The sequence below is a fragment of the Micropterus salmoides genome, unplaced genomic scaffold, assembly GCF_014851395.1.
Source record: "Micropterus salmoides isolate LMB-PRFRI ecotype aquatic unplaced genomic scaffold, ASM1485139v1 Ms_hic_scaffold_7, whole genome shotgun sequence".
Taxonomy (NCBI): Eukaryota; Metazoa; Chordata; class Actinopteri; order Centrarchiformes; family Centrarchidae; genus Micropterus; species Micropterus salmoides.
Window position 1 is genome coordinate 18,476,353 of NW_024044459.1, and position 14,896 is coordinate 18,491,248.

Sequence of the window (14,896 nt, forward strand, 5' to 3'; positions counted from 1 at the left end):
ATGTGAAAGTAGGTGCCAGCTGGCTTGTTAAAGAGAGACGCAGGCTGCTTTCCAGCAGGGCCAGCAGTGCCATGGTGTGCGCTCACTGGATTTCAGTTGTTTCAGTAGAATAATAAAGTCTTAAACTAAAAAAGTTATTTGCATGATTTTCTAAATGTTTACATCTGCCCCGGTCATTCATATGTGTGATAAGCGCGCGTCTCTGTACCACAAAGGAGACCTGGCGCTCTTCTGCGTAAAGCTGCGCGCCCACAGCCTCTCCGACAGCTCATTCGGTCAATGAAGCCTATTGCAGATTACAGACTGGTGAAGTTAAGAAGGTATGGATGGAAAATGTAACAAAATTAAAAGTAGATTACAGGCCCACAGAAAATACTGCAGTAAAGAGTAAAAGTAAGCTACAGTTTTATAAAAGGAACGTGAAAAGGCGCCAGTTACTTTTTTATTTTATTTATTTATTTTGTAAATTACTTTACTTGTCAAGGAGTCATTATCCACCCGGCATCAGGCGTCCCCACTGCTGTCTTCAGGTACAAAAAGAACAGCACAAAATAAACGTAATATTGAGGCACTTTGCTGCACCTACCTCCAGTGAACTCTCATTTAATCATGTCTGATGGAGAGTGTGTGATTGATTGATAGTCACTCAAACCGCCTGGCTATGAGCCATCTCCAAAATCGTGGAAAAAAAAGTGAGGGGAACAAAACATAGATTTTGAAATGTCGGGGGAGGTACATGTATAATGTTTCATACGAGTATGGGTTAGATTGTCATGTTCACTTCATGGATTTGTCCTTTTTCTCAAATACTTTTGTGTAGTGAGGTGAAGTTCAAGTTTGGGTGGTGTTAAAAATGCTGAGTTCCATTTTTTTACTTGCAGCTTCAAATTTTAGCCTATGCCTGCAGTCTGTCTGCCTGCCGAGAATTGCATGCACCTCGTGGCTGGTAACGCTCATTTAAGATGGGAAAAGAGGTGGATGCAAATCTTGGCTGGTAGCCTACAACATCTGTCCTGCCGAATCATCCATGTCTTAAGGTCCTTTTCAGACACTTTGCTGTGGTCATAGATCAAACGCGGTAATCACCACATCTTTCATCTGAATCTCAATGAATGCTAATTCTACTAAGTGTAATAAAATATTAACGACTCAAAACTTTCAATAAATATATACTTCGAATCATTTATCACAATTGATGAACCCCACGAAGGATATTATAGCGTTTAAAAGCAGTAGGCTATTTGGAGGGGCATGCAATTCTCGGCAGGCATAACACCGGTCTTTCTGTTTGTGCTTTGACATCTCCTTAATCTGATGCAAACGGACTACTTGAACATGATGTGGCTGGGGTGGGTGTATTTTATCTTTGGGCTCTGCACAGGCACCTCACCTCACTAAATGAACAAAGTTCTAGGTTAACTTTATTTTGGTTTTTCAAAAGAGGACAGTGGGGGGCAGGAGGCAGATGGACACCTAGGTGCTTCTAGACTGCTAGCACCTTTATTTGACACTGACAGGTATGTACCAGCTTTGCAGGTCATGCATTCTGCTTCACACACACACAATTTATATTACAGCAATCATTTTAGTAAAACAGATTGTGAGAGGCGGCAAAAGGAGCAGATATTCGTACAAGGGCATCCTGACTCTGGCTCAGTCTACATCTGTCCACTGCAGAGGCATTATCCACCCGGAGGACTACTTACACCCTAGTTGTTCCAGAGGCGTGTGACCTCTGACATGTATAGCAATTGTAAGTTGCTTTGGATAAAAGCGTCAGCTAAATGAATAAATGTAAATGTATAACAGTTAGCTAACGTTAGCCGTCTTAGCATGAAGCTTGACTGGCAGTGCATTTGGGTACTCGGACATGACTATAGCTAGGCTAAGGTTTAATACATTGCACATGAAGTTTATGGTCACACAGCATAAACTAGACTTTAGACCACTAATATTACATTGAAAATATAGACTGTTATCTAGACATTTTGAGGTGTTGCTGCCTTGTTATGTTTTCTCCTTTAGATGTGACATAGAAGCATTTATTACACATTTATTTTCCTCCTATAGTTGCAGTCTGGATTATTGGTGACAGCTATGTTCAGCATGGTGGCCAGAGAGCTGCAGAGAACTTAGGAAGCATCTTCACCCTGCCGGACGTCTCTTGTTTCTGGCTGGCTTCTCCCCTTCTTTTCCCCTCTCTGCAAAGAAGTGCAGCACTGGATGTCCTCATCATCCACTGCCACTGCCGCCACAGTGGATGATGAGGAGTAGCCGGTCAACATGATGGAGGACCTGCACCGGCTTTACCTCCAGCACCCTGGCAAATGTGGAGAAGAGTGTGAAAGAGGGAAAATGAATGAGTGATGCAGAAAAAATAAGAATTTAAAAAAATGTGGGCATAAGAGACAGCTAAATGTGCCAAATTAACCGAGGAATCTCTTTATGTATATTAGCTGTGGAGGTGATGCACAGGGACAGGGTGATGATGACCCCAGTCATGTTGATGAGGAGGGAGAGAAGAGACAGGAGGAGCAGCAGGAGAAGGAGGAGGACAGGGAAGAGAAGCAGCAGGAGGAGAAGGTAAATGGAACCAGACAAAACAGTGAAAGGTACAGGGGCAGTGTGTTTTTAGAATTAGAGAATGGATTATTGTGATATTTATTATTGATTTTCTTCTTGTGCATACCTAACTGTACAATTAGTAAAAGCAGAGGGTCCAGCACATGGGAAGCTGAGCCAGAGATAGGCCTACTCAGAGATAAAGATGAGGGATTTGAGTTTATGCATACACATACACACTGCTGTATTTTATAGGAATGTATTGTAGTTTTTGAGTATATTTAAGTATTTCAGCCCTCTGCAGAGCTGTCTTGCTTATACAAACTGAAGAGGCAGGTGTCATCCTGAAGATTCTTGAAGGTCTTCAGCATAATCGGATTCACTGTATACAACAAAAACACTAATATGTATTAAATAACTGCAAAAAATATTTATTCTCGCCCCCAAAAGGGCGCGAGCTCATAATATACAATATTGCACTATTTGTCACCAATAGCATCTGGCCCAACAATGATAAAAAAAACTTTTTTGTAGGTATTCTTGATGGTATTTTCCTGGAAAACGATGAAAGAAGAAGAAGAAGAAGAAGAAGAAGTTTCATTTATATAGCGCCTTTCCAGAGCTCAAGGTCGCTTTACATGGTACATTTACACACTAACACACAACTTACAATCAAATAGGATACACATAGTCACATTTAAACAAAATAAATGTTAAATAGATATGTTTTTAACTGTGTCTTGAATGTAGCCACAGATGAAATATTTCGAAGTGAAAGGGGCAAGTTTATGACTCATCCTGCACTTGGGGGTGTGTATTAATTGAGCGTCCAGTGAAAAGATTTCTCATTGTTATGACGCCACCGGAGTGTAGTGTTTCTGAAGGCCGAAAAGACCTCACTGATTACTGTACAAAAACAAAAACACATCTTTATTAACTGATTTTGGTGAAACTGGATAATATTTGATGAGAACAAATACGAATGCGGAAGTCCCTGAAACCTGCATTCTATTGAAAATCCAGCAGGGGGCGACTTCTGGTTGCAAAAAGAAGTTTGGCTCCATTAGAAATAATGGTAAAATGACCCTACTTCTCACCTGAATAATTACCCCAGTAAACACTTTCCTGATGAGTTTATAGTCTCAGTCGCTAGTTTCAGGTCTTCTTCAATACAAAATGATGTTAATTTAGTAAAGTATGTTCCCATTTATTTTAAAATAGACTACAAAGCGGAGTATGTTTCAGGGCGGGATTATCTATGATTGACAAGTTGTTACCATGGCGACCTGTCAATCAGGCGTTGAAAAAGCTTATTAGGAGTTGACTGTTCACTTTCTCTGGTGAGTACATTTAGTTTTAAGACTGTTGTTTGCTAGACAAAGTTATCAGCCCTGTTAAAATGACAGTTAATGTGAATTACAGATGCACCTAGCTAAGCAAGCTTGTCCAAATATGGTCACTTCCGGGCACTTCCTGGTTGCAAAAAATCACCATGGCGGTGACCTATCTGCCAAACTCAAGGCTTCAAAATGGCAGTCCACAAACCAACAGGTGACCTGGGCTTAACGCACATTGAGTGCTATTGGCTACTACAAACGTCAGTCAATATTTGCGACAAGTCATTCCCTAGCTTTGACTGCAGCTATCGATAAATTAAGCAACAAGAAAAGGTAGGCGCTATTTCAATGATATAAGCGCACGGCGTGAATTGCATGGTGCAGGTGCATTTAGGGTGTGTCTGAATCCACTGCTAGTTTAATATGGACAATTTTATTAGACTTTAATATTTGTAACCCACAGAAAATAATCCACAAATGTGTACTACGATGCGCAAATATTTGACTATCCATAATATGTATTTTACATTTGTGATGTGTAAAATCATATCCACAAAAATACAGAGTGACTTCTACAAACAAAACAATGTTTTTGCACATTTACATTTGTAACTTCCTTTTTACGCATTTGCGGTATTTGTCCAATGTATATTGCAGATATTTATAAAATATATATATATATATACAAATATCTCACTACCCAAAACATGTAGTTTTACAGTGTGTTGTGTAAAATCATATCCACAAAAATACAGTGAAATTTGCATGACCATTTCCATATGTACAATTTACTCTTTACACACATAATTTAATTTCACATACAAAGCGTTATTCACACATTTGTGGATCTATTTTTACACACATAACAGTTTTTGCACATTTGCGGTTCACTTCCTGTCAATTTGTGGGTCATGTTACATTTGTGACTTTTTATGCATATCTGGAATTTTGTCCAATCTGTACAACAGAGATCTGTAAAAAGAGATCTCTAAGTGTGAGAGCAGTTTACTAGCTACACTATCAGGGCTTGGTAGTGATATTGCTTCCCATGATTTAACAGGATATCCACTGCAGTACCAAGATTCATCCTCATCTATAGGTGACAACAAGGAAAAGTACTATAGCCTTGATTCAACGGGCAGCTGAAAAATAAAGTGGAGAATATTCATTTAACTCAACACTGTATAATAGGACTATGTTTCACTATGCTGTGCTTAATGGTTTACTATATTGCAGCTAGGTGAAAGCAGTTCTCAGGGTAAAGTACCTTGTTAATAGGTTTCTTATTTGACTGTCCTTGATAATGGTGATGGTTTCTTCTCTGTTTCTACCTGTTTCTAAGACAGCTGTGTAATACGACGGAGTATTAGGGCCACAGGAGTAAAAAGAATCAGAAATTACGAGAATAAAGTAGTAATCTTATGAGAATAAAGTCATAATATTACGAGAATAAAGTTGTATTTTTAAGCTACATGTAAGGGAAAATATCAGAAGAGCAGTCTGCCGCCTCCATGTAGCCCATTAAAATGAGGAACGTGGAGAATGTTGTGAAGTTATACTTCAATATAGGTTTCACAAATAACGAGATACTAATCTCGTTATCAGGACTTTGAAAAGACTATGGAAGAAACTGTCTCTATTCTGAAGAAAGAATCACACGGACTCGGAAGAAATTGCCTCTTGTGGAAGAGGAAATGGCCAGTAGTGGTCGACTGCAAGGCTATTGCTGGTTACATCTGCGTGCTGTTAAAAGAGGTTCCCCTTCAAGGGAACTCGAACTGCGTTGGTGACGACACTATGGGAACGCCTCTGGGCGTGGCAGGGCTGAAATCATGAATAAAACTACTCCAATCCTATTGCCGTTGCTAGAACGGTAGCGTGTGACGGCGTAACTGGAGGTGTATATAAGCAGCACGCCGGCACACCGGACACATTAGCTTTTTTCTATTCAGCAGGCACTCTGGCATGTTTGAGACTACCACAAGAGGATCTAGTTACGTGGAAGGAGAAGCAGAGGAGATGGCTGGTGAGCAGTTCAGGCAGTGTGTCTTTCCATGCCCGCGCTACATCACGGTTGGGGACACTCATACCCTGTGTATTTCCTTCTGGGGATGCCGCATGCCCAGGCAGCTCTCGGGGGGGCTGCTTGCGGCCATTGCGTGGCCCTGCCCCCTGAGGGTGCTGAGGTCCCGTGCGGCTCTTTTTTCAGAAGACTGCCGGATGCGCTCTCCCCGTGGCTCACGCCCGGCGGTCGCTGAGGCGGCGCGGCGGCTTCGGTCATGGGGCACCCAGCGCTACATCTCCGAGGGCATCGGGACTGCTGAGGCTTTTCCCGTTCCTCGTCTGCTGACTCCGCCTCCTCTCTTCCCCGTTCGGGAGTCTGTTCTCGGCTTCTCCCGCCTGAGGTATGAGTTTGGAGATGCTTGCACATTGAGCGCGGGGCTGGGGACGAGAGGGAGATTCTGAGGAGCTAGACGTGCTTAGCATCATTGAGGAGGACTTCCGGGAGCCAGGCCGACGTCATCAGACCGCGCCCGGCTACGAGAGGCGGTGCAGGAACCGCGGGTCGGCAGTAACCTCTATGAGCTTTTCTGCAGCCCGAGCGCCCCCACCGCGTTCTTTCCTGATTTGCACAATGAGTTATGTAAATCATGGAACAGACCAAAAAAAAAAAGCTGCTCTGCACAGCTGACTGTGTCCCCTCTGCTGGACTACAGCAGCGTGACAGAAACTAAGCAGCACGGCTATGGAACGATGCCTTGGGGGGAGGAAGCGCTCGCGAGCTATCTTTCTCCCACCCTCGCTTCGTTCCTTCAGATGTCGGCGCTCCCCACCAAGCTGTGTCGGACGAAACATCTGCTTTGGTGGGCAAGGCCTACATGGCAGCGGGTCGAGCTGGTGCAAGTCTACACACTATGGCCATCTTGCAGACATACCAGGCCGATCTTCTCAAGACTATGACCTAGGGGGAGGTCCCTCTGAGGAGGACCTGACTGAGCTCCGTAGAGCTACGGACTTAAACGCTCCATGTTACCAAGCATTGGCTGCTCCATGGCAGCACTGGTGGCTACGGAGCGCCATCTGTGGCTCAACCTCTTGAGCATCCAGGGGAAGGAGAAGGCTTTTCTGCTGGATGTGCCCCTCTCTCCTACTGGCCTGTTTGGTGAGGCGGTGGATGCTGTCATCAGCAGGTTTCAGCATGCTGATATTGCTCAAACGCAGGGAGAGGCGTTTGAGCAATATCTCCCCCGCCGGTCTGGGTCCAGGATGGCGACGGCTGAAAAGAGACGAGCTCAGCCCTCGTCTAGCTCCTACCCCACAGCCCCCCGAGAGCTGACCGAGGTCCCCTCTCTTGTGGCGGCTCAGGCAACAGGCGCTGTTTTCCGGCCGTCTTGGCACTGGGGACACGCTAACCGCCAGCGAGCTCTCACCAGTCTGCCCGCCTCGAGGGGTTGCAGCTGGAAAACGATCGGGCTCACACACCGTGGGTCGCCGGCGAATTTTCCCTGGCGAATTTTCCCTGGCGGTCCTCTGCTTCAGGGTGCCACCGGGGACCTACGCATAACACTGGCCACCAGCCCTGAGGGGTTGGTTCCCTTGCCGGATTTCGCAGGAGCTTCGCAGAGCCTTGCCAACATTTCCCCATGGGTCCTGCGCACTGTCATGGAGGGCTACAGGCTGCAGTTCCGGGTCCGCCCCCCCAGATTCAACAGGGTGGTCTGGACTGTGGTGCAGAGCCAGGTGTCGGGACAAGAAGTTGTCCGGGTTCTACAGCCGGTGCTTCATAGTTCCCAAGAAGGACGGAGGACTGCGTCCGATTTTAGATCTGCGGTCCCTGAACCAATCTCTGAAGAGATTCAGGTTCAGGATGCTCACCATCCCGCCATCATCAGTCACATCCTATCCGAGGATTGGTTTGTCACGATAGATCTACGAGACACATATCTCCATCCGTCCCTCTCACAGGAAGTTCCTGAGGTTCGCCTTCGGGGGCGCGGCATTCCAGTATCGGGTTCTTTCGTTCGGCCTAGCACTCTCTCTCGCACTTTCACCAAATGCATGGATCCAGCTCTGGCCCCGCTGAGGCTCCATGGCATCCGCATATTAAACTACATTGACTACATCGACTGGCTCATCTTGGCTCAGTCTCGGGAGTTAGCGGTTCGTCCTCGCCTACCTTCAGCATTTGGGGCTGCGGCTCAACGCGAAGAAGAGCGCCCGCCCAACGGACTACGTTCCTAGGGGTGGTGTGGAACTCGACGACGATGCGGGCCCACCTGTCGCTTGCACGCGTCGGGTCCAGAGTGAAGCTAGGCCGAACCATCACTGTGAAACACTTTCAGAGGGTGTTGGGTCTCATGGCGGCAGCGTCCAGCGTAATCCCGTCTGGCCTGCTGCACATGAGAGCCCTGCAGTGGTGGCTAAAATCCAAGGGATTCTCCCCGAGGGGAAATTCGTTCCGTCTGATACGGGTTACGAGCAGGTGCCTTTGTTCCCTGTCAGTATGGAGGAAGCCTTGGTTCTTGTCCCAGGGTCCCGTGTTGGGAGCGTCATGTCGACGGACAATTATTTCAACAGACGCCTCACTCGCGGGGTGGGGCGCGGTCATGGACAGCCGCTTTGCGAGAGGCTCCTGGCAGGAGCATAATTTCTCTTGGCACATAAATTGCCTGGAAATGTTGGCAGTTTTTAGAGCTCTGAGGAGTTTTCTGCCCGCTCTCCGCGGTCGCCACGTCCTTGTCAGGACCGACAACACAGCGGTGGTGGCCTATTTAAATCACCAGGGTGGTCTGTGCTCGCGCCCGTTATGCAAACTGGCACATCAGATCCTCCTGTGGTCCCAGCAGAGACTGCTGTCCCTCAGAGCGACATACGTCCCTGGGACCCAGAATGAGGGAGCAGACCTGCTGTCGAGACAGGGGCTGAGGCCCGGGGAATGGAGACTTCACCCCCAGGTGGTGGAGTTATTATGCGAAAGGTTCGGCCCCATAGACGTGGACTTGTTTGCGTCTCGAGAGACTACGCACTGTCCCCTGTGGTTCTCCCTCTCGCCGCCAGCCCCGTTAAGGCTGGATGCCATGGTGCAGACGTGGCCGAGGCTGCGCCTGTATGCTTTTCCCCCAGTCGCTCTGCTCCCGGGGGTTCTGGAGCGGGTCTGTCAGGACAGTAAATGGTGTCTACTGCTGGTAGACCCGTTTTGGCTGGCCCGAGTGTGGTTCTTGGACATAATATCGCTCCTTGAGGGCCCGCCATGGCAGGTGTCTCAGGCGGAGGGCCAGGTCTTTCACCCTTGCCCCGCCCTGTGGAGACTGTGGGTCTGGCCCCTGAGGGGGCCCAGTTCCTGGAGGCGGGCCTGACGGCGGGGACAGTCGAGACACTGCTCAGCTCCAGAGCCCTGTCCACGAGAAGGACGTACGGCCTGAAGTGGAATGTTGTCACCTGGTGTAGAGAACAGGCGGTGGACCCAGTTACCTGCCTGGTGACTATGGTACTGGAGTTCCTCCAGGACCCCTGGAGTCGGCTGAGGCCAAGCACCTGACCCTTAAGATGGCCTTTCTCCTCGCTATCACCTCTCTGAGGAGGGTGGGGGATCTCCAGGCACTTTTGGTTTCTCCTCAATGCCTGGAGGGTCAGAGCCATCCTGCACCCCTGTCCGGACTATGTCCCTAAGGTTCCGTCCAGGTTGGCAGGGTCTACGGTGCTGCAGGCGTTTCATCCCCCACCTCATGTGATGGCGGAGGACAGGAGACTTCATCTACTCTGCCCGGTCAGAGCACTGAGTATTTACACTCCCGAGTATTTAGGTCCTCCTTTAGGCTGGGCTCCCCGCTTCTAAACACACGATCAGCAACTGGATTGTTCAGACTATTTCCCTGGCCTATCAGGTGCGCGGGTTACCTTCACCTATGGCCGTAAGGGCGCACTCTACTCGAGGCATGGCGGTCTCTGGGGCCCTCCTCGTAGGGGCTTTGCTTCAGGATTTGTGTGAGGCAGCTGGCTGGGCCACTCCTCACACTTTCATCCGGTTTTACAGTCTGGACCTTCCTTCTGCACCCGGCACCCGTGCGCTCTCCTCCTAGTCGTGCCTACAGGTTGCTGCACGCTGGGGGGGCAGGCGGAGGCTTCGGCGTGGAATAGTGTCGTCACCGACGCAGTTCGAGTTCTCTCGAAGGGGAACGTCTCGGGTTACCTATGTAACCCTTTTTCCCCGAGAAGGGGAACGAGACACTGCGTCGGCTGAACTCTCACATGTAGGCTATTCTATGTGATCTCCTTTTGATAACTAATGCAATAAGTAATGTAATATTGTTTCCCTTCCATTCACTGAGCCTGAGAGTATAAAGTAACCCATTTCTTCACTGGCTCTTGGTACCACTGCCTGCAGACTGCTATGTCATTCTGTTCATTGTGTGACCTTCCTTGCAATGGAATAAAGTATTAAAGTCATATTTGGATTGCTTCTTTATTTCATTGTACTCATCAGGCAATTAGTTTAGTTGCAATTGCACTGATGTAGGTGTTACCTTACAAATGTGTATTACATTTTAACGTATTACAGTCAGTAACTTATATGTATTAAGTAATACTATATGTGGTTAGATGAACTATAATATCAAACTTGAAGTTTGTATAGCCTTTATGTCTATCTACGTCAAAATAATAATAAAATAAAAACTGTAATTTCTGAGGAGAACTGAGAGCTCTCCTTGCCTGCTGTGCTACTTTGTAAATTCTAAGGTTGCACAACTAACCATATAATATATACATGTTTTTATGGTCATATTTTACGTCCTGTTATATCACTCTTCTTTCTAATTAGGACTTCATAATAAATCTATTGTTTACTGTAAACAGCATCAGAAATAAAAGTTTATTTGTCAATCATATTGTGGGTGTCTTGAATAAATATCTGTTGTCAGTCGAAGCAGACGTACAGGAGACACTATTCATTTAAATGTTATTTATTCTTCTTCAGTTGTACAGATTGGGTCAGCGAAAACCCCCAGAAAATAACAATATTCCAGAGCCTCAAAGAAACAGTGTGATGATGGCTGAGGATCCCAGCAGCAGGATAACACTGTGACCATATGATATGGCACTGTTACACAAGTCCCCTTCACAGCAAGCTATGGCACCACCACATGCTATGCTGGTTTGGCAGCCCTTGGTAATCATGTCATAACCTGCAAAACACAATGGGGAAACTCTCATTCAGTACAGCATCATACTGTATCAGCTATTTGATGATGGGTTCTGGTGTGTGCTTAGAATTCTCAACGTTAGATGTAGCAATGTCTAATGTGAAAAAAAAAACAACTTACCGTCAACTCTGAGAGAGAAACAACGGTTGAAGATGACAGGACAAGATTTGGTGTCTATGCAGGATTTAGGGTTGGTGGCAGTGCATGTGTAGCATCTTAATCCAGATGCTATAGAGAGATACACAACACATCAGTTTAGGACATGCCATCTATATCATTTGTGGTCTGTACCTCCTTTGTTTTGCAAGACCACACTGTTCAGCTCAGCTTGCAGAACTTTCCACCCACAGAAACATTTCCACTAAGAGAATGTGAAAACACAAGTTCTGAGAAAAAGAGAACAAGCTGCAAACATGAACCAGACACCACCTCAGTGTACCCTAAGTAAGTAAACAATCAAACTTCTGACTTGTTGCTTGCAAATTATGTCTTATAACATGTATTAACTTATTCAATAAAAAGTTATTAACCCTACTAGCACACTACTGAGTTTAAAGGAATAGTTTAACATTATATAGTGTACTTATTATTCTAACAATTTTGGGGGTGTTGGGACATTTTCCCCATGGAAATAATACACAACAACAGTTATATTGACTAAAAGTTTAACAATAATTTTATTTACAGAAGGATAAAAGTAAATTATTTACAAGGCATCAATAGAACAAATGTATAACAAGAAGGCCTAAGACTGGATGGAATGGAAGATATTAAATATTCTTTGGCAAGATCAAATTAAAGAATTTAGCCTATTCTAAAATTTACATATTACCTAGTCATGGCGGCAGATCTAACAAGGAGTTTTCCCTCACCGGTAGGGGAGAGACTGATCAGCCCCACCCAACTTGGTTCCTATATAGAGCTCCCACAACCCAAAATGCCACGGTGACAACATGGCTGGCAGATAACTGTGCCACAGATTGGCAACAAGAGTAGTTTCCTAATTCCTTAACTGAGTTCTTCCGGTATTGCATAAATATGTTTTGGATGGCTAAAACATTCCTTCCCTTTCCTGGAAAACTGCAACATCAGTTTTTTTCCCCACTCAACCTCACTTAGGCCGAAAACAAAAGAGCATGTAATCGTAATCAGAGATCAGATCCCTACATTAAACCTGTCTAGATATTACATGTACTCTGTACTTATTATTCAAATGACATAAACTTAATATATAATGTTTAATTTTTAACTATATTACATCTCTGTCAACCTCTGACAAAACCCTCATCCTGTTTTGGCTCTGCCTTGAACAGAACATTAATCACACGTTCCCTTTATCCTGTTTTTCCTGGCCTTAAAAAATGGACATGTACACAGTGCTGTATAGAAATCATGAGCTTATTTAACTATATCAGACTATAAGTGACATTAAGGCAGGTTTCCTTGTGTTTAGTGGGCAATAAGCCACTAAAGCCACTATAGGGGCATTTTATGCCTCTGTGGGAAAGAGAGATGAGTAATGAAATGTACAAGAGTTCCCTGTCAGGCTGGGACACCAAAAGAGCACCATGTTGACCTACTGACCGTAAAGAGCTTTTTAGGGAAGTATGCTTCTTGGCATCTTCTTTGCCATCATGAGGTTATCAAGTGAATACTGGAAGCCATTGCTTCAGAGCAAGAAATAGTCTGACGCATACTTCTCTCACTACTATAAATAGATGTTTTTACATTTTGGTTTTTAGCACTGACTGTATGGTTTTTAGCAAGGATTAAACAAACCCGACATCATGTGTTTAATTACTGTTTCCAACTAGCTGCTGGCTATAGTTTCATACTTACAGTATGAGAGTGATATTAATCTCCTCATCGAATAAGCCTATTTTTGACAAATGTACTTAATGTAAGCCGCTTGGGACAAAAGCATCTGCCTAAATGTTAATGTATTTCCCCAAAATGTGGAAGTATTTCTTTAACTTCCTTTTCTAATAACCTTTAAACATCAACACATTTCTTTTCTTTAGGTTAAAAGGTTTATACCATGCTAATAGGCTTATGTCAAATTTGTTCTTACCTGTAGACAGAGTCATAAACAGCATCAGAGCTCCGTAAAGATGCATTGCGAACAAGAGAAAAACAGATTGTTAACCAGCTAAGTGAAGAGTACTGGAGAGAAGCCTTCCTCTTTCAGTCCAAAATTTCCTCTTTCAGAACATTTGCATTTCTTCACAAAGCCTTCTCCCTAGTGACCTAAATAATGGCAGCCCTAAAGTGACCTCATTACTTAATTTACATTGCTGAGTGACTGATCCTCTTTAACGCGCTTTCATGTTGTGAAAGCGCATTAAAGACATTTTTAGGTGAAGCCTTAAACATTGTCTGAAACCCACTTTCAAGTTTGTAAAACCTTTATTGTATTTGGGAAAATGCAAAAAAGGGAAAATGCAAAAAAGGGAGATGTCACTGCTTTTTAAAACCTAGATCACGCTGGACCAGGTCCAGAAGTACCGAGATTTCTGTATAAATTGGCCATAAAATGTGATCTGATCTTCTTGTGGAATATTGGCATCTGAACTTCATAGAACCTGTACACATAAATGTTCACATATAGTTTAAAATCAGTTTAGTATCTGACACAGCAGGTCATTTGAGGATAGAGACATTTGATTAAACTAGGTTGTTTGAAAACAGGAGACTAGCTATAATAGAAGGAAATTTCATAAGTGTGCACGGACAGTAAGAGATGGCGGATAAAGCTGTGTTTTTTTATCCAATAAGGAGTAGGAGTTTAGTTACTGCACAGTTTGTCCACCATTTCTAAGATGTGGTATGTTCAGGGGTTATAAAAATCAAATGTTGGGAGAGGCAGTTAGATCCCTCTTTGAGCGAGAGACGGGGGGTGCTCTCAAATCATCCACTGACAGGTAAAAATGCCCTTTTAATAAGGCTAAATTCTTTAATTGATATGCCTCAAAAGACAATACCTTTTGAAGAAAATTTAATATCTTATGTTCTGGAAGTCTATTTTAATCTGGAACAGAAGTATTTTGTTCTAGAAATTCTGTTATCTGATCCCTTTGTAAATCTTTCACCTTTTATTATTCCGTAAATAAATTTTTAGTCTAATCAGTTTTCAGTCTAATCGATTGATTATTACTTTCTCTGAGGGAAACAAAAATGTCACCACAATCTAAGTCACAACAACAGACAAACACAGTCTGCTTAAACTAATACCACACAAACAATTATATGTTTTTATGTTTTATTGAACACACTGTATAAACATTCACAGTGCAAAATAGAAAACGTATGTGAACCCCTATAGGCTAATGACTTATCCAAAAGGTAATTGGAGTCAGCAGTCAGCCAACCTGGAGGACAAGATTGGAGGTGTTGGTTAGAGTTTCCCCACCCTTTAAAAAACACACACCATTTTGCTATTTTCATGAAGCGTTGCCTGATGTGAACCATGTCTCAAACAAAAGAGCTCTCAGAAAACCTAAGAATAAGAATTGTTGACTTGCATGAAGCGTGAAAGGGTTACAAAAGTATTTCTAAAAGCCTTGATGTTTATCAGTCCATGGTAAGACAAATTGTCTATAAATGGAGAAAGTTCAGTACTGTTGTTACTCTCCCTAGAAATGTCTGTCCTGCAAAGATGACGGCACAAGCTCAGGGCAGAATGCTCAGTGAGGTTAAGAAAAATCTTACAGAAATGTGTGGAACATGCTAACATCTCTGTAGAGGACTCTACGATACATAAAACACTAAACAAGAATGGAGATCATAAGAGGACAC

At 44.3% G+C, this 14,896-nt stretch overlaps 1 protein-coding gene across 1 annotated transcript; it reads right to left on the reverse strand.

The window, feature by feature from the left end:
* Nucleotides 1–10,845: 10,845 nt before the first annotated feature.
* Nucleotides 10,846–13,327, reverse strand: LOC119891122 (lymphocyte antigen 6G-like). Its single transcript, XM_038702458.1, has 3 exons — nt 13,173–13,327; nt 11,222–11,329; nt 10,846–11,083 (listed from the first exon to the last, which is right to left on the reverse strand). The coding sequence occupies exons 1-3, from the start codon at nt 13,216–13,218 to the stop codon at nt 10,929–10,931; spliced, it is 309 nt and encodes a 102-aa protein (XP_038558386.1). The 5' UTR covers nt 13,219–13,327; the 3' UTR covers nt 10,846–10,928.
* Between the last annotated feature and the right edge of the window lie 1,569 nt (nt 13,328–14,896).